Consider the following 19,927-nt stretch of genomic DNA (forward strand, 5'->3'; position numbering starts at 1 on the left):
AGGAAACCTTTGATAGCTGTCTGTCCGGCAAGAGATGAGAACAGCCAGAAGCCCTGAAGGCTGAGCCGTAAGCCTCCTTGTGCGGTCACTGGCTGGGCAGAGTCAGTCTAGAGAGAGGAGACCCAGGGAGGGAGAGGGGAGAAGAGAGGGGGAGGGGGAGGAAGCAGTGAGAGGAGGGAGAGGAGAACGCTCAGGTTAGTTAAGGAGGGAAACTCATCTTTGTCTCCTCCAGGTCTTCCCGCCACAGTCCTTTCATTCTACCCCCCACCCCGCCTCCCACCGCCATCCACAACCCCTGAGACAGGGTCTCACTGTGTAGCTCTGGCTGTCATGGAACTGGCTATGTAGACCAGGCCTGCCTCTGCCTCCTGAGTACTGGGATTAAAGGCATGAACCATTCCCCCGGCACATTCCATAATCTTTTTCCTCTTTATCTCTGTTTTTCCTCTCTTAGCCTCAGCATCCATCTCTGCTCAACCCTTAGCCGTAGGTCTCAGGCTTCCAGGGTTCGGGGATCCCCAACAGGCCTATACCATTCTCCAGAGATGGGGGCGTCACCACCAGCCTGCGGGTCCTCGTGCCTCCTGCCCGTGTAATGCGCTCTAATATTTATTTACATGCCTTTCTGACTATTATTTATTAAGGTGTCGCTGCCAACTGTGTGCGGGCTAATTGCTCTTAATGTGCCCCCTTCTGGTTCCCACAGCGACGTCTTCCTGGCTGCAGAGCCTGCACTGCCGCCGCCGTTCTAAGCTGGGAAGCCAAGGACATAGCCCAGGACTGCTCAGGACAGGGTGCAGGAGCGCTCAGAGGGTGCAATCCTCAAGGTGGGGACCCGGACAGCACTGGATGGGAATCTCGAAGCTAGTACTCCTGTCTGTGGTGTGGCTTGAAGTCTTGGGATAGAGTCTGCTATTAAGCCTGGGGTGGGGTCTGGATCCAGTAGAGGACTTTAAGATCAGGAATGGTACGGGGAATCAGGGTGGAGTCCAGTAAAGGTGGAGCTTCTGAGGATCCAGAAGTGGATAAAAAATCAGAATGGTACCCTGTAGGATTGGGGGACTTGGGCAGTCGGGAAGAAATGTGGGGGAACCATAGTGAGGACTTTGGGGTGACACTGGGAGGTATCATGGGGATGTGGAGGGCCCCTCCCTCATTAGTGCAAAGCCGGAGGGACTAAGGTTCAGACAGCGGTGCTTGGGTCTGTGGGCGGACAGAGGGACAGCAATGCATCTCCATCCTTCACCCTAGGGGCAGGCGACTGCGTCTCCCTGCTCCACCCACGCAGGCGGCTGCCTCTGCATTCGTTTCTTCCAGCGTCAGCAGTGGCGCTGGAGCCGGAAGGAACTATTTAATTGGCAGGATTTTGGGTTAAAGACAGCTGTGGATTCTCTGGCTTCCGAGAGGAGCACGTGTGCACCGGGGTGGGGACAGGAGGAGGAGAAAGAGATTGAGAAAGAAAACCCTGGTTTGCAGAGTCTTTAGAACAGTGGCTCCCGACCTTCCTGGTACTGCGACCCTTTTCCACAGCTCCTCATGTTGGGGTGAGCCCCCCCCCCCCAGCCCCAGCCATCAAATTATTTTCGTTACTACTTCAAAACTGTAATTTTGCTGCTGTTATGAATCGCAATGTGGATATCTGTGGTTTCCGATGGGTCTTAGGCGACCCCTGTGAAGGGGTTGTTCAACCCCCAAAGGGCCACGACAGATATGTTGAGAACCACTGCTCAGAGAGAGGAGATAGAGCAGGGGTGGGTGACCGACTGGGAGAGAGAAGGAGATAAAGAGGAGCGACAATGGGTAAAATGGAGGCAGTGGGGAGACTCCGGCTTGGCCAGGCTTGTTCCCGCTCAGATTTTTGTCCATTCTGGGTGGAGGCCCTCGTGTGTCTCTTTTGCCAGGACCACCTATCTCTGTGCAGTTACATACCTTGGTTGGAAGAGGACATAACCTGGGAGTATCTATCCTAATTATATTACTGGGCTGGTGGTTTAAGGTGTCTGCTGGTTTCTAGGCCTTAGCAGTGTTACCCTGAAGTCCCTCCCCCGTGAGCTGGGAACTATATATTAATAACACCCAGTGAACTGTGTCCCCATTCTACTCAATAAAGACTGGTTGAAAGGTAGCTGTTCAGGGCCTCTGAGACCTCCTGCCCACCATCCCACATCTCCTCTGGCCTGGGAGGTGTGACTTTTAGGATGGCCCAACATCTTGGTTATAGTCAGATGCTGGCTGGTTTAGAAGTCCTTGTATTCTTCCCAACAGAGCCAAGTCTCTGAGGGATGGTGGTTTGTTTTTTGTTTTTTGTTTTTTGTTTTTTGTTTTTTGTTTTTTTTTTTTCATTTCATTCAGCTTCTTGCCTAAGGTGAGGATTTCAAGAACTCAGCACCTAGCTGGACTCCGAGCTTTCAGGAATGGAACCTGCTTGGTTAGTGGTTGCTGGGACACAGGGACGCCATTTGCTTTCTACGACCTGGTTCCTCGGAGCACAGTTCTTCATCCCTGGCCAAGATGAATTCAGGTTGGACTCTGGATCCATAAAGCTGGGGACTTCAGTCCCAGGAGGGAAGACCTGTCCTCAGGAAAGGTGACACAACCTTGGAAATGGTGAGGTGAGGTTGGGACAGTATTCATTACCTGTTCATGGGTCTGGAATAAGATGCTGAACTCAAGTCGGAGGGAGGGAGGGCTCGAATTCTTCTTCTTCTTTTAAAAAGAATGGAGAAACTGAGGCTTGGGGAGAGGAAGGGACTTGCCTAGGGGCTTGAAGTCCGTGTACCTGAAATGCTTCATACCATGACCCCATGACAGCTAAGAGCTGCATCTTATATTTATCTCACTGTGGCATTGTAAGGGTTTCAGGGTCAAATCCCTGGTTCCGGCCTCAGCCACAATACACTAGCCAACAAGGAATGGTGAGAAGCAGACTTAGTCAGTATTGAGAAGAGGGGCAGGGAAAGGAAAAGATAAATGGATCCAGGGGCCTCAAGTTCACCATAAACTCACCGATGAGAATGCTGGGTTCAAACAGGGAGAAGTGGAGCAAGGCTGAGAGGTAATTAAATGCATAATTACGTGACCATGGTCAAGGTGTGGTCTTACCCATAATTATTTAAGTTCCAGTCCTATGAGGTCTGAGGAGACTTCGGCCATCTTTTTCATAGTGCAGAGGCCTAGGGTTTAGTTTACAAGTTGATCTGCTCCAGGGTGTAGCCTCTCTGTTACAGACACTTGTTCTTAACTTGGAGTGGTGGCCTGCATCAAGACGTTGCTGTTTCTTACGGCCCGAGTGAGGAGTCAGTGCTTCTGGACCAAACCAGTTTCTAAGTGTCCGTTACAGTATTGGGGCTGGGGGTGGGGCTTTCCACAACAAGATGTCTCTGTGTGGCCCAGCCTTTCTTCCACCAGTTTCCAGTTCTTGATTCCCTTCTGAACCTTTCCACCCTGATTAGTTGTCAGCCATGGCTCCCCCACACTTCTATGCGTGCATGCACACCCTGCCTGATCCCCCAACAGTGTCACCAGAGGGCATCCTTGGGCTCCATGAGGATGGCTGTTTGGGCAGATTTGAGAACCTTTGGTCCAGCCCCATCCTCCCCAGGGCCTCAGTGTCTCCAGCTATAAAGTACAGTGGGTGTGGGCGCCTGGGTTCCTGTGTATCAACTCCAGTCTGACAGCTTAGGGCTGCCCTGCTGGGAGCATCTAGGTTCTGAATTCCCCAGGCCAGGGCCTGTCTGCTGCTTCCTTTGCTTGGGGGGTGGGGGTAGCAATGGGAGCAAGTACTGGTCTGCAGGAAACAGTCTGGCTAGAGAAAAGAGAAAGATCTACCACGAATTCTCCTGTGCCCTGAACCTCCTGGTCCCAGATGGCTCCTTGTTAGGGATAGGAAAACATAGGGTTCTGTCTGTCTTCCAGGGAGGGCATAGGCAGCAGGACTTGGGCCACTTGAGACCGTGCCGGCAGTCCTAGTAGCTGATCAGGAACAGATTTCCTTTAATTAAACTTTGAGGAAAACAAGAAAGCTTAAGTTGAGTACAAAAGGCCGGCCTCCTTTCTAAAAATCCCAGCCACCTCAGCCCACGTAGCTGAGCAGGGGAGTGCTTGCACATAGTGCTCTCGCTCGCATGTGGAAACCAAGGAGCCTTGGAGGAAGAGCAACCTTGACTCCTTGAACTGAGCCATTAACACATGGGAGGTGAGGAGAAAACACCATGGAGGACATGGAGCCTGGGTCGGGCAGGCCTGGGTTTGAATCCTTCCCACACAGCTTTCTAGCTGGATGAATATACTGGCTGGTTTTGTGTGTCAACTTGACACAAGCTGGAGTTATTACAGAGAAAGGAGCCTCAGTTGAGGAAATGCCTCCATGAGACCCATCTGTAAGGCATTTTCTCAATTAATGATCAGGGGAGAAGACCCACTGTAGGTGGTGTCATCCCTGGGCTGGCGATCCTGGGTTCTATACGAGAGCAAGCTGAACAAGCCAAGGGAAGCAAGCCAGTGAGTAACATCCCTCCATGGCCTCTGCATCAGCTCCTGCTTCCTGACCTGCTTGAGTTCCAGTCCTGACTTCCTTTGGTGATGAACAGGAATGTGGAAGTGTAAGCTGAATAAACCCTTTCCTCCCCAACTTGCTTCTTGGTCATGATGTTTGTGCAGGAATAGAAACCATGACTAAGACAATGACCCTGGACATACTTCTTTAAACTTTGGAGTCCTTGTGCACAGTACCACAATGATGTATCCCAGAGTCCCAGGGAGCAAAGGACATTCACGGCCCTTCAAATGATAGCTTGGTTATTGTTCTTTTTAATTTTTTTACTAAGCAAAGATGATCTGGGTGACTTTGTACTCGGCCATTAAAGAGCTCTGCTTTAGCTAGCATCCCACTACCCTGTTCTTCCTTAACAGAGCTTCACCGAGCTGCTCTGTACCCTTTGTCCTGTGTTCTAGTTTGCGTTCTGTTACTGTGATAAAATACCATGACTAAAAGCACCTCGAGGAGGGAAGGTTTAATTGGCTTACAGGTTACAGTCTGTAATCAGAGGAAGATAGGGCAGGAGGAGCTTGAGGCAATAATCTATCTGAAGCCAGGAGCTGAAGCAGAGATCAGGGTGGAACTCCTCTGCCCACTGACTTGCCCACATGGCTTGCTCGGTTAAATTCTTATACCCAGGACTACCTGCCCAGGCATGGCACCGCCCGAGGTGGCCCGGGTCACTCCAGATCTATCGTTAATCAACAAATCGCTCTACAGGCTGGGCTGATGGGGCGTTTTCTCAACTGTGTTTCCCTTTTCTCAGACGGCACTTGCTTGTGTCAAATTGACATACTTAACAAGTCAAGCACTTATCTAGGACACATTGGTGTGTATTTACCTGATTTTGTGTTGCTTGTCCATCTATCTTTCCTAGAAGATCTGCCCTGTGGAGGCAGTGGCCACAGGTTCAAGGCTGCTCCAGAATGAGATACGATCTCTTTTCTCTTCCATTTTTTGGGGGGGGGGGAGTGTTCATGTATGTAGCATATACATCCATATGTATATGGATGGATGTTAGCATGTGCACGTATGCGTGAGTGTGGGCATGTGGAGGCTCCAGGTTGATGTCAGGAAATGTCCCCAGTCGCTCTTCCACTGAGAGTTTATTGCAATCAAACCCAATCTGCTCGCTCTTGCTAATCTCGGCCTCCAGCTGGTTCTGGGAGCCCCCTGTCCCCATGCTCTGAAGCTGGAGGTCCCCATGTTCACGCAGCACTCATGTGGGTTCTGGGAACCCAAACTCTCTTTTTCCTGCTTGTGGAACAAGTACTTTAACCACTGAGCAGTCTCCTCAGCCCTGGGACAGGGTCTCTAAAGTGGTATTTTTAGGGCCGGCAAGAGAGCTCGGTGGGTAAAGGTGCTGTGACAATTTAATTTCATTCCTGGAACCAGTGCAATGGCATGTGCCTGCTTCTCCATCACACACACACACACACACACATACATACACACATACACACTCACACACACATGCACACACTCTCACACACATGCACACACTCTTACACACATGCACACTCTCACACACACATACACACTCACACACACATGTACACACTCACACACACATGCACACACTCACACACACATGCACATACCCACACTCACACCTCCACATCCCCCACTCACACACACACACAAAATAATGATGCTAACACACTTAAAAGGGGGCAGTTTAGCTAAAGTGAGGTTATCTGGGTGGGCCCTGACTCAGGGTCTTTATAAAAAAGGAGTGCTGGAGATAGGAATCCTTGGGGAGGCTGCACAGTAGCTGCCTGTATTAAAGCTTCATGTGAAGTGCTTTGCCGGGGCAGCCTAGCATGGCAGGGCAGGCAGGACTGTGTTTGGTTTCTAGGCTTAGTAGGTGACATGGCTAGTAGATGGTGGGAAAGATTCTCGGTGTGACAAGTAAGAAGTGACCAGAAAGTGGGACTGATAACCGCCCCCACCCCCCTGCCCCAATCGAGGTGGGAGATCTTGCCAGTCAGGTTGAGTTCGGACTTCCCCTCTAGAGGCAGTGGGAGCCCTGGAAGGTGTTTGAGCTTTCCCTGGTTGCATTGTGGAGGCTGGATATGAAACCATCATCTGCAGGCAGGGAGAGCAGGTGGCAGAGAACAGCAGGGATCTAAGCAGAGTCTGGGGTGGGTGCGTCGGGGAAGAGTGAAAGGTGGTACCTGTCGGAAGTCAAGGTCACTTTATATCCCGATTGCAGCCTCTCCTCCAATCCCACACTCCCACCACCATTCTCCCTTTCCCACTCCTCCCCCATCAACCTGCCAGGCACATCAAGGTGCATCGGGACTAAACTAGTCCTTTTCCTCCAAGTGCAGACAAGGCAGTCTAGCTGGGGAAAAGGAGTGTGAGTCAGGCTTCACCCAGCAACTGATGGAAACAGATGCAGAGACCTGCAGCCAGACATTAGGCCGAGCTCAGAGAGTCTTGTGGAGGAGTCCAGGGGAGGGAGTTGAGGGAGCCAGAGGGGTCCAGGACACCATGGCGGCTCACAGAGATCGAGTCACCAGCCAAAGGTCTCCACTCTTAAAATTCCAACTGTCTCTTCTTTTCTTCCCCCTGAATTGGTGATGTTTTGTATGACTAAACTTTTCTACTCAGCGTGCAAAGCTCATGGAACTTGGGTCATTTCAGGCCCCTTCTTGAGTGAATGACAGAAAGGATGGTTCCCCCCCCCCCCAAGCTGGTCACTGCATGAAGCCAGCGCTCAAACAGGTGCTATGGGAGTGGCAGAAGCTTTGCTTTGAAGGATGTCCTGACCAATGAGGGAGACAGAGAGTTCTATTTGAGAACCCTCCTGTCTGATGGAGGACATAAAATCCTTACCCTTGAAAAGCCTCCAATCTGATGGTGGCAGGCTGGTACACAGCACTGGGCAGGTACACCTGTTCTGAAGATCTCTGTACACACACACACACACACACACACACACACACACACACACACACACACACACACAGAGAGAGAGAGAGAGAGAGAGAGAGAGAGAGAGAGAGTATAGAGAGAGTATATGTGTGTGTTGGGAGCTCCTAGTCTGATGGAAGAGACAAACCATTCCCCCTCACCTCCAATAAAATATGAAGTTACTATTGAGAGGAAGTCTGGGCAGGAGTGGGAATAGGAGAATGAAGCAGGGAGTGTGGGATTGGAGGAGAGGCTGCAATCAGGATATAAAATGAATGGATGGATGGATAGATAGATAGATAGATAGATAGATAGATAGATAGATAGATAGATAGATAGAAATAGGCATTGTATGATGTGGGGAGTGGTGCAAATATATTGGAGGAGAGGAGGAGTGGGCCAAGCAGGCAAGGACCACATGGTTACTTTCTAGGCAAAGGTGAACCACCCTGGAGTCTGAACACACAGCTGTGTACATGGCACCTGTCAGCAGGCTTCTGGGCTGCTACAAAGTGCTTGCGTTTAGCAGAGAAGAAAGACTGTTGGCAGGAACAGCTTGGGTCCCACCGTCCATCTCTATGCTTACCTCTCAGTTCCCAAACCCAGGCTGTACACAGTCCTGGTCTGGGAAGGCAGTGCACACCCATAGCGCCCTCTGCTGGACATCAGGACGGCACTGCCAACTTGAGTGCAGAAGAGGTCTGGGAAACAGCACCTGCTGTCCGGCAGTGAGTCCCAGGTTCTCAAGTCACCCATGCTGGGTACACAGGGAAGGTGTCAACGCCTGGGAGAACAAGTATCTGTTCTCTGGAATGTCTGAGGCTTTCCTGGGACTAGCTTGTCTTAGGACGGCTGAGAAAGCTGCAGGAAACAACTTCCCTGCTGTCGGCTGAGCTGGGTTTAAAAGTGGGGTCTGAAAAAAATGGGGTCTGGCCCACATTCTAGGTATCTGGGATTGGAAAGGAACCTTTGCATCACATGTCACTAAGATGATTCAGAGGTCATTGTGCACTAGAGGATGGGTGATCCCTTCTTCTTCCAAAGCCCTAGATCTGAGGCGGCTGGGCCTTGGGTATGTGCGGGCTGGGGCTCCCAGGGTCACAGGAGGAGAGTGAGTGCAGCTGGGGCCTCTAGTAGAATGATGGAGTTTGACAGAGTGGGGCTTGAGTCCTCTTGGTAGACCAGGGTGAGAGTGACCTGAGAGCTCGGGGGAGCTCAGGCTATGGAGTGACAGTGCCCTACAGGGAACAGGCTGTTGTCAGGCTCAGAATCCTGGGTGTGGTCACTTCCTGTCATACAGGGATGCTGGCACTAGCCTTCAGCGCATCCTTACTGCCTTCCTGGCCTGGCCTTTACAGGAGGGATGGTAGGAGGTGAGGATGCAGTGCCAGCAGGGTGCCACTGACTGCTTTAGCTCAGCCTGCTGGCCTCCCCCATAACCTATGGGAACTGGTAGTGCTTCACAGCGATGTTTGGGGGCCGGTGGGAAATTCCTATTTCAGCCAATCATTTTCCCCGCAATCCACAAAGGATCAAGTTTTCCATTGCTTTGACCAAAATTCCTTAAGAAGTAACTTAAGGGTGCGGGGTTCTTTATGTCTTACAGTTCAAGGGCATACAGTTGATCATGGCGGCACATCGGTAGCCAGGAAGCAGAGGCTGATGGAAGGTGGTGTTTAGCTTACTCTATGCCTTTCATGCAGCCTGGGACCTTAGTCTATGGGGTGTCCTACCTGAAGCGAAGGCAAGTCTCATACCTCAGCAAAGCCAATCTAGCGATTCCCCTCATAGACATGCCCAGAGACTCGGTTCCTAGGTGGTTCCAGATCATGCCACATGGACAATCAATATTGACCACTGTGGGGGTGACCAGTTTGGGTGAAAGAGGTGAGTAGCTTTGTGATGTGAAAATGAGCCTTATGCTTGTTTTGGGGGAGGGGAGGACAAGTTTGGTAGCTTGTGGCCTATTGAACAAACACATCTTATGACTGCTGTTTAATTAAACATGGATCTGGGAAGGAGCACAGAGGGAATCAGCAATGTGTGCTGGTAGGGCCTTGGCGAAGCGGCCACCATGTTTTACGTCTGTGTGTCTCTGGACTGACTCTCCAGTCCCTGCATCAGACAGACAGACAGACAGACAGACAGACAGACACAGACACAGACACAGACACAGACACAGACACAGACACACACAGACACACTATCAACTTTAAAGTTCATCATCCTAATTTTAGACTATGTCACATGACGTTCAGGGAAATAAGGCATCCTATCCTGGGTAAGTTAGGAAGTCTCAGTTGCAAGCATCCTTCCTGGTCACACTCGGTTCCAGAAGGCTTGGGAATAGCATACAACGCAGATGAACTTGAACACTGCTAAGAGAAGACAAGCACGTCTGGCTTGGGTCTTCCACTGGATAGTGCCAACATCTGTGTTGGTTTGACTGGTGACTTTCTCAGGCTGTCAGGACTGCTCAACTGGTTCACTTGTGACAGGCCAGAAGGAATCTGCACCTCAGGGCGGTCCCTAGCCGATGTCTGAGTGGCACTGGTACTCACATGCCTTGTTTCTTTTAAACCTGAGGTTTTCATCTCTCTGGTTCCCAGAATTCCTGGTAGGACAAGGGCACCTGTCTATGGTATTAACCCGAGTAACAACATCCATTTACCCAGTGGTCCTTAACATCTTTGTTGCATGGCTGTGTCCTCTGGGTTGGATATTGCTGGAGTCTTGAAACCATAGCAAAAGTGAGCACCCTGGGGGTGGGTTAACACTCTCTCAGGAGGAAGGGATGGAAAGGCTTGGGGTTCTTGCTAAGGTCATTTCTTCCCTGGGGTTAAATAAAAGGCAAACAGTTGCTTGGGGACCATTTAGAAGGTCAGATTTTTCATGAGCTTTCTGGATGAGGTCACACTCCGAGGTGGATTAGTCTCCCGAAATCACCCCTTTCTTTCTCTTGGAGTCACTCATGCTCCTGTAAGTAACCACAATAAATAATAAGTCACTAAGTTGGACTTATAATGGCTACATTTTCTCCTCTATCTGGGGTGAATAGGTGTTTATGTACGTCTCTCTAGAAAATAGAGTACAACATTCCATTCCGCTTTGTACTTCTCCCCGCGTTTCCTGGGCTCTCCCAATTAAACCTTCGATGTCCACATGGGGTGTCTTTATCTCAGGCTCTGCTTCTGGGGAACCAACTATGACCAACTTCTCAGTTTTAAAACATCCCCACGACCTTTCAGTCCCCAGCAAACCGAGACCCTCAGTCACCTTAGGGGGAGCCCTTCCCAAGGCAAGTGCAGGTCACTGAGGAAGGTGAACTGGTCCCTGTCCTGCTAGTTTGGGCTCTGAGAACAAAAGGACCAGACACAAGTACAATCTTGTCACACTGACTTTTTATGAGCCGAAAGCCTGTAGGAGGACAGGAGCTACCATGAGAAAGCAGCCATCTTTTTGAAAATATATCGCCAAACAGTTCCAGGGGAGATATAGCTAAGCAATGAAATCCGACAGTGGGTCTCTAGGACTTACTTCTGCAACATCAAGGTGACTGGCTACATCAGGCAAGGCGGCAATGTATTTTCCAAGAAGCAGGAAGCGTCTAGGCACTGTGAGGTCGTTGGGGCGAGCAAAGACAAATACAGGGCAGCACATGATAGGTAGGCACTTGAGGCTCTGTCTCACAGGGACAAGCACCGGCCATGCCACTGAGCCAACAGCTGGAACTATACCGGATGTTACTGCATGACTGCATGGACACAGGAGGTTTACCTTAGGAGTGGCTGTAAGCCCAGGACAGCTGGCCCAGAGTCTGAGAGGATTGCAGTGTCAACAGGGGACATCTCACACAGGCTTTGTTGCACGGGGAGGCAGTGCTGGTGTGAGGCAAGTCACCGGGCCAGGGCAGAGGTGAACACAGGGGTCAGGACACTTCCCAGCCATGAACTGTTGGATTGGCCGAGCATGATTACAAGAAAGTTCCTGGCCTGGGGGACAGATCTCTGTGGATCAGGTTGCCCAGTTGAGCACAATGCTACACATGCCCCTGTCCCAAGTATATTCAGTCCCAAGTGTATTCAGTGGCACTGTAGAAAGAGCAGTGCTAGAATGCAGGGGTGTGCCTCTTCCTTGCTGCCGCCGTTCTAGTTTCTGTTTGGGTGGTGGGGGATAAAAGCTTCTCTCACGTGCAGTAGCAGTGAACGCATGCCCCATGCCCTCCCTCTCCCACCTTAGGGCACTGAGAATTTAGAATGCATTTGCCTGGACTACTCTGGCATGGTACAGTATGTCAGCGTTGAAAAAGGACCTAGAACCCCACATGACAAGTGCCGGGGTGTCAGGCAGGAGAATGGGGTAGGCAATCTCTAGGGAGAGGGCCACTGTGGTCAGATGGAGCAGGTCCTTTCCTGTACTTTCTTCTTATGAGTTCCTGCCAAGGGCAGTGGCCGGTAGAGAAATGTGTCTCTCAAATAAAGATGTCAGTGGGGTGCAGGCAAGATTTAGAGGAAACTTCTAGAAACCTTTATTGGCAGGTGAACCAGCAAGCAGGGTGGTGGTGGGGTGGCTTGCTTTCTCACTCATCTGAAGGGCAGATGAAAACCAGGAGTTGGTAATGGGCGTGGCCGCTCCACTCTTCAGCCATTATCAGGCCAGCTCAGGTCATGGAAGACACTCATTGCCTTCAGACTGGGGACTGGTTGGAAACCAAGGCTGCATGTTTACAAGTGCAGAGTGAGCCAAGGCTGGGCCTTACAGATGGGTCCACCTATGGCAGGAAGTGGACCCATAGAGCATCCCGTTGTAAGCGTTCCCCCCCTCCCAGGAAACAGAACCCATGATGGGCACTTCACTCTGGCTGATAGTGTGGCCAGCTCTCCTCATACCATTAAGAGTGTCAGAGCACTCAGAAATCTGCAGAACTCAGAGAGTGTTAGGCTGAGGCAATGCTCACAGAGAGCAAGGCCATGGGGCTGGAGAACGGGTCAGTCAAGATAAACCCAGTCCTGGACCAAGGAGCACCAGAGGGAGTCACAGAAACTCTTCCAGGGCAACTTGCTAAACTCCAAAGGGACAGGTATAGCAGGGACTATTTCACGGGACTTAAGTACAGCAAGCACTCCATAAAGGCTATTTAGATGTTAATGCTAACTCAGGGAAATGCCAAAGACAACCATTTTTCACCTGGGTACCTTAAGAGAGCTGCATGCTGGTGACCTCCTTGGAAACTGGTGGTGCCATTAACCGGTTAGCATCCTGATCTGGCATGCGTCTGTTTTCTGGGGGATGGGTTGGCGTTCCCTGGTATGTTTGTCACACAGAAGTTTCTGTGAGTGAGTAACAGGTTTGGAAGAGCACATCTAATAGAATCCTATCATTCTACAAAAGGTAGGAGGGCCTTAGAGGAAGACAGCAATTTTCCAGAGGTCATACAGCACAAGGGTGGCTGGGTTGGGATCACCCCGCAGGCTCCTCAACCTTGGTCCATGGTTTTTTTTTTGTTTTGTTTTGTTTTGTTTTGTTTTTTACCACCGAAGCCAGTGAAGATGCCGGCTGGACAGTCTCAGTGGCCATTTCTTCACACGGTGAGGATGTTGCTGTCCCTTTGCAATGACCTTGAAAGTAAAGCTGACTTACCGAACTAAATGGGATGAAGTCAAGTTCACCTAGATCGTAGGGTCAACGGTACAACCTTTGAAGACCTTTGTGTCCCTTTAGCTGTCTCTACCTGTGCTCACTTCCTATGGCTCTATGGTTTCCTTAAGGACCAACCTTTTGGTCATCTGCTTGGCGAGCCAGGCAGTGAGTTATGGAGGCTGCAAGTCATCCCAACGCCACTGGAACACTCTTACCAATGTTTCTAGTCCAGACAGTCCCTCTCCCAGTCCTTGGGTTATTGAAAACCAAGGGATGTGTTTCTTGGTACTGTGGTGCTGGGAGGGTGAGTCCACGGCCACAGAGATCAACAATTACTTATGCATCAAACACAATGCTGTGCTCTGGCAGCTGATGCGTGGGCAGATCTTTGTAGGGATCTAGTGCTAATTCCACAGTGGGAGAGAGGTTGACTGCCCCGGGTCGTGGCCATTGTCCTGCCCAGGTCCTAAGGCCCTAGGATCAAGCTCATGGGCAGATGCTGTCTAGACAGCCCAACTTGCTCATTGCTGGAGGAAGAGAGGGGCCTGGGGTACACACACATGTTCAAAGTCACACAGAAGTACAGTGAACCCATGCTTACCAAGAGGCATGACAGCAGAAGGACGCTCACTAACTCTAGAAAGCTGAGAGAAGGGAGGTCTCTCACTGAGGGAGCATCAAGACAGAAGCCCAAGTCCTTATGTTCTGATTCACGGCCTGGCCATTTTTTTCCACTCATAATGACCAAGCGTAGACACTACCCTTGTCAGCCTGAGGAAGCTAGAGCTGCTGGCTGAGTAGAGAAAGTAGTGGGGGTTTTGATGGAGTAGGGGATTGTCAAGTCTTTCCCCTATCTCTTTGGGACCTTGGGGAGGACAATCTCAATCTCTGTCCCTCTTGATGACACTGATATTAAGCCAATATTCAAGAATTCTGCCATCAGGGGCTGTGAGGTGATTTCTCCCCAGAGAGCAAATTGAAGCAGAGGCTTTCAGTGAAATAGCGAAGGGTCTTTGCCTCCTCAAAAGGGACCCTCTGGGAAGTTGCCTCTGTGTAGTTGGAGGGCCAGGGCAGGGGACAACATCTGGGAGCAGAACATCCACATCCTGTTAGGTCTGCATCTTGTCTCTTCACTTAGCTGGTGTTCTGGGGAAGTGCGCCCCTCCCCACCATCCTACTCCAGCTTCTAATACAGATCGTTGTGAGGCTGTGCACTGGCACAAAGACCATGAGGCCTCCACGGGTTCCTTCAACCAAGATTTGTCTCACCAAAAAGGAAATGTTGAAGTCTTTCATGTCAGGGTCTTAGGGACTACTTTTAGAGATAAAATGTTAGAAGCTAAGACCTTAGGAGCAAGGGATTTATGGGGTTCATAGCTTCTGTCTCAGGATCTGGGCAACTAGTATCCTTGGTGAGTTCCAGACACACTTCTGGGGAGTGTGAGTGGGGAGAGGCAATGCCAAGGCATTCTGACACTAGTCCAGGGGTATCACATGCAGCTTAGATTGGGGAGGCCCCCACTCTCAGCTCCTGCTTTGAAATGCCAAGATTCTTCTATCCCCTTTGGTATCCAGACACACTGCATGCAGTCAAACCTGTTTTTCTGCTGCACAGAAGTTTTCTGTCAGCCAGATGATGTGGTACAGTCCCCTGGCTAGAGACTCCACTATCCCAGAATGCAATGCACACAGATGTGTTCCTCTAGCCCCTCAATGCAAATGGAGGGAGTCACTCTATCCGACAACAGGAGGTGTGTAAATTATTTAAGTCTGGTCGCTTCACTGACTCCTGTGAGCCTGCCTATTCTAGACTGACTCTGCAGCTCCCATCTTCTGTTTCGACTGAAAGGGAGTCTATCTCCCACCGTCCTGCTCACGTCTTCCTAGACAGGAAGTCAGACTTCATACCATGGACTCAACTACCAGTAGTGCACAGTACTACTAGGAGGAATCTCTTGCAAAATCTTGGGAGCTATGGTTCTCTAGTTGACTTGCCAGTGGGATTTAGAGCCTCTGGACTGTTACCATGGAGACACAAGCCTATCCCACAATGCAGTAGACAGGGGTGGTGGTCTGGATCCTGGAGCAAGCTTGTGGTTCTTGTCTTTGATAGGTTTTCTTATCTACCTTTTTTTATTCTGGACAGGGATATTGCTCTCCCTAGTACATGCCGACATGGTCTTTCTCCAGGGAACCCCCCCCTCCCCCGTGTGTGTGTGTGTGTGTGTGTGTGTGTGTGTGTTTCTCTTGCCATGCCCCAGGAGCAGCAAGACCTGGAGCTGCTTGAAGATCTGAATGGGAAGAATATTGGGTCCATTAAAAAGAAAATCTACCTCACCCTCTTGTTTTGTAGAAGGGGAAACTGAGGCCCTGATGGAGCAGTGACTGGTCTAAAGCTACTAGGTGGTAGCAAGGCTGAGATTAAATTCAGGCCCACCCACTGCCAGTCCAAGGCTCTTTCTAGCAACACTCTATTGGCTACGGCTTTCAAAAAGTTCCCCTATCAACCAAAACAGCCCATCACCCCTCTCCCCACCCCTTACATATAATTTGGGTTGTAACAGAGCATATTGAACTCCAGGTTCTCATCCCAGTGTCGAAGGAGCACGAACAGCTGGCGAGCAGTGGCCTTGATGGTGCTCAGTGTGCGGCCCTCGGGCACCTCCTGCAGCTCTACCCACGAGCTCGCCTTGGCAGCCACCAGCTCCCACTCAATGATGTAACTAGCTGAGCTGTGTTCCAGCCACGCCAGCGCCACCACAGTGGCCCACAGCTTCCCCGTGTGCTCCAGCAGCTCACTGGACTCCTGGTCTGAGCTGTCTTTGGCGCCAGACTTTAGGGAGATGTCGTCAGAGGGTGGAGGTGGAGAGGAGAGACTGGTGCAGTCCCCTGGACTCTGGGTCTTCAAATCATGCCGGCGGGTGACGAGGGACATTCGGAGGCAGTTGAAGGGTGAGGTCCACTTGAGTTTCTCCATGGGGATTTGGATGGTCCTGCAGAAGACTTCATTGAGCAAAAAGGCTCCCGAGGCCAGCTGCAGAGACACCTGAGAGTAGGGAAACATCTTCGTGAGCCTCAAACTTCTCAGCTCATGGAGTACCAGGCCACAGAAAAATCCAGGTCCACACAGTCTGTTCTTTTATCTCCTCCAGCCCACTCTGCCTGGTTGAGGGCATTTTCAGGATACCCAAAGTCAATGGGGCCTGCCCTCACTTTATCCTCCAACATTGAGAGCTAATCTCGCTAAGCTAAATTCATGAACTATCCAGCCTTGAGCCCGTCTCTTCCCCTGTGCAGGCCCTGCTTGGCCACTGGGAATTTTCAGACCTGTCCATCAGACTCTGGTCTGCTCACCCTGTCTCCACATGTGGACTGACCACTCTCAACTCCTAAAAGGCCTCTGCACACTTTCCCTACCTCCCCTCTTTCCTCTCCAGTGCTCAGAGGGACCTTCCTCCACAGAGCCCAGATTCCACATTCTCTGAAAGTCCAAACAGTTTCCCAGTCCAGCATGTGATTTATAAAGCCTGTCACCACCTGGCCCCAATTTCCTGCGTTCTCACCCCTTGACTCCATTCTCCAGATACCAAGCTACATCGTCTCTAGGCCTTTAGCCATGACTCCTCAAGATTCAGGTCTTGGCTCAGCCACTGCCTTCCTCCAGAAGTCATACTCCATCCTGTCAACACTCAGGCCTCAGGATCACACCATCAAAGCAAGCCTCTCCTCTCACGGTTCCCAAGGGGTAGGATCGCCCCGTTCCTTGTCTGGCTTCTGTTGGATACTTTCTCTGAAGAACTATGTATATCCAATTCAAGGTCCTCTCCCCTGCACTGAGCCTGACTCACTTAACACCGGTAGAGTGACAACAATAAGTGTAAGTGCTTGGCTGCCCTTGATATCTGGGGATTCCAAATGGCGCCACACTTGGACCTGGGTGTGAATGCTCCAACTGGGTGTGAATGCATGAGGGGATATACCCAGACAGTGCCTTTCTTTCATGGACCTATGAAAACAAACTCAGGAACCCCCAAATGTGGCAGGACCTACCTGCCTCATTCCTTGACTCCAAGCAGTGGGCTGTAGAAACAGGCTCCTCTCCCCACCATAGCATACTGGGCCACCTACAGAGCTACTTTTGAAGCCAGGATGTACCCTTGGGATGTGACTTTAACGGACTCGGAAGCATTTCGAGGTTTATTTTTATGTATTGAAAACAGACGCATGGGTATTGTAGGACAGTTCCAAGGCAAGGATAGTAGATCACCGAGAAGTTTCTTGCAGCTAAAACTCACACTGCAAGCAGGGACACCTGACAGCTCCCTCTGCCTTGGTGGCTACTTTGGGTGGGGAGTTCTAGGAAGCTCAGGAGTGCTTTGGATAGGACTGCTAAGAGATCCTTCCCTGTGAAGAAGGGAGGGCAAGGGCAGGGGCTGACTTCTGGAGCTCACCAGTGGTACGTAGTCAGAGCTCTGGCTGCCTGGGTTTACCTCTGGAGCCTTGGGCAATGATTTGCTGAGAAAGTTTTTGGTAGCTCGGGTCAGCAGCCTGGATTTGTTGAGAATCAACCTGTGCAGACAGAAACAGTTTCTCTGGTCATCCTAGCCCTCTTGTGCCTACTCAGAAGCCACTGAAAGGTGGACCCAGCAGATGGTGCCCTCCAATCTCCTCACTTGACAGCCAGGGAAATGGAGGCCTGGAGAAAGCAGAAGGTGGCCATCCCTAACTTGTCTCTTAGCAACAACGGGGCAATGAACGGGTCAGCGTTTTCCCAGGCTGTCTATAGATACCAAGTCCTTCTGAGTCCAGTGATGAGAAGATTCCTAAGAGAGTTGTGACCGTTAATACTGTCAGCTTGACAGGATCTAGCATCAATGAAGGGACAACTCTCTGGGCTGACTGAGAAAAGATCTACTCTGAATGTGTGTGGTGCCGTCCCATGGACTGGAGCCCTGGACCGAATAGAAAGGAGAAAGGAAGCTGGGCACCAGCATCGGTCTCTCTCTGCTTTCTGGCTGCAGGTGCCATGTGACTGGCCTTCCTGCCAGGATAGACTGCACCCTCAAACCAAAAAACCCTTCTGTGAGCTGCTTGTGTGTGTGTGTGTGTGTTTAAACCGAAAAAGGGAAAAAAAGCAACAATTTATTGACTTTCCCAAGGGTGTTTATGTTTAAAGAGACCTTGGGAATTGTGGGGGATGGTGAGGCAGCCTGAGTCCCAGCACACTGTGGTATCCCTAGGCCACAGGGCTTTTAAAGCATCCTGGAGGTGAGACTGGCCCTGCCTTTGACATCAGGAAGAGGAGTGAAAGCATCGTGATCTCACGGGGAAATTTGACTTACCTAGATCCAAAGATGGCCTCGGAGGCCTTTGTGGAGGACAGAGAGCTGGTGGACAGGTTTTGAGGGGGACCTGGAAAATCACAGAGTGACAGACTTAGACTTGACAGGGGCCCTGTCCACCCAGTCACCTCCCAGCTGGGGAAACTGGTTCTGAGTGGGGTGGGAGCTTCACTATGTACAGGTGGCACCAGGATGTGGACTGATCCCAGGTACAGTGGGTCAGGTGACATAGGTATGGGGCAGGTGAGCCTCTAAGGTTCTTACAGGCAGCCCTGACATCTTCTGGGAGGTGACTGTAGGGGCTGTGTGACATAGGTATGGGGCAGGTGAGCCTCTAAGGTTCTTACAGGCGGCCCCGACATCTTCTGGGAGGTGACTGTAGGGGCTGTGACAGTTTCACATCCACCACCCCATTTTCGGATTAGGCACTGAGTTGACAACCCTGATAGAGTTTGCCACGCTGGGTGTGATGCCTCCACCCCATCCCCCAAGCTAGAAATAGAGGGCCCCAACTCTAGGCCTAGCTCTATAACAAACTTGCAAAGTGGACTTTGGAAAATTATTTCCCCCTTTTAAGCCTCAACTTCTTCATCTTTAAACTGGGGGACAGTCCTGTCCATCTCTTGATAGCTGTTTTGAGACATCAATGAAGGCCCGGGCACTGATGTCTCCATTGGTGCAGGGTTACCCCCGCCCTCCCCAATCCACCTTCATAATAAGAGAGTCAGCCCCAGTGGGCTGCTTACCTTCTGCTGTAGCATACTTCTCATGCCCAGGGGATGGGGTCTTATTGAAGGTTGAAGTAAGGCTTTCATGTAAGGCTGTAACAGAAGATGCCAGTGGGGCCTGGGCACCCCTTACCCTTCCCTGTATCCTACCATGCTGGGTTCAAAGTCCTAACACCTCTACACACTAAACCATGGGCCCTTGGTAATGTTACTTATCAGTCTCCATTGTAAATTGGAGTTGAGGACAACTGTCTTACAGAGATATTGGAAGGAGTCAGGGCTTGGTGCTTCACCAAGCGCTGGCCAAGTACTCAGCGAAATCTCAAACTGCAGACCTCACGGGGAAATGAGAAGGAGAGCTTCAGGATGGGCGTCAGGGTCTGGGTATGGTGGGCATCTCCTCCCCAGGTCTGGGCTGACTGAGATGTTCATTGCAGGTTTCCAGGAGGCGCCAGTACATGGCGCCAACTCATCAGAAAGCTTTGAGGCGCAGTTTCCCTGTCTTTAAAATAGTCGTATAATCATGGTTGATTGGGGTGGTTAGAATGAGAAGAAGCGTCCCCAGGGACTCGTGGGGTTGAGCACTGGGTCCCAGTTCGTGGGACAGTTTAGGGTCGTGGGACAGTTTTGGAGAGATTGTGGAACCTTTAGTAGTCAAATCTATTGGAGGAGCTATGTCACTGGGGGGGGGCGGGGCTTGAGGTTTGGATTCTCACCCTACTTCCTGTTCTCTTTCTTTCTGCGTCCTGTGTGCGGATGAA

The 19,927-nt window shown here is 50.9% G+C and overlaps 1 protein-coding gene and 1 long non-coding RNA gene across 6 annotated transcripts in view; one reads left to right on the forward strand and one right to left on the reverse strand.

The window, feature by feature from the left end:
• The first annotated feature begins 724 nt into the window (after positions 1-724).
• LOC108351047 (uncharacterized) overlaps positions 725-19,927 on the forward strand; it is a 20,059-nt gene continuing 856 nt past the window's right edge. Inside the window, exons 1-2 of the long non-coding RNA XR_015621264.1 lie at positions 725-827; positions 2,353-2,612. This is a non-coding gene — a long non-coding RNA (uncharacterized LOC108351047). The remainder of the gene's footprint in view (positions 828-2,352; positions 2,613-19,927) is intronic.
• The window catches only part of Vwa5b1 (von Willebrand factor A domain containing 5B1), a 71,925-nt gene continuing 62,848 nt past the window's right edge, over positions 10,851-19,927 (reverse strand). For 3 of the 5 annotated variants that reach the window (XM_087549432.1, XM_087549430.1, XM_087549431.1), the window contains 4 exons: positions 19,185-19,259; positions 18,439-18,508; positions 17,548-17,665; positions 10,851-16,142 (listed from right to left, as the gene is read on the reverse strand). In XM_087549432.1, coding sequence (XP_087405558.1) covers positions 15,636-16,142; positions 17,548-17,665; positions 18,439-18,508; positions 19,185-19,259 — 770 coding nt within the window. In that variant the 3' untranslated portion in view covers positions 10,851-15,635. 5 annotated transcript variants of the gene reach the window in all.

The sequence above is a fragment of the Rattus norvegicus genome, chromosome 5 (genome assembly GCF_021556685.1).
Source record: "Rattus norvegicus strain SHRSP/BbbUtx chromosome 5, alternate assembly SHRSP_T2T, whole genome shotgun sequence".
Classification (NCBI taxonomy): domain Eukaryota; kingdom Metazoa; phylum Chordata; class Mammalia; order Rodentia; family Muridae; genus Rattus; species Rattus norvegicus.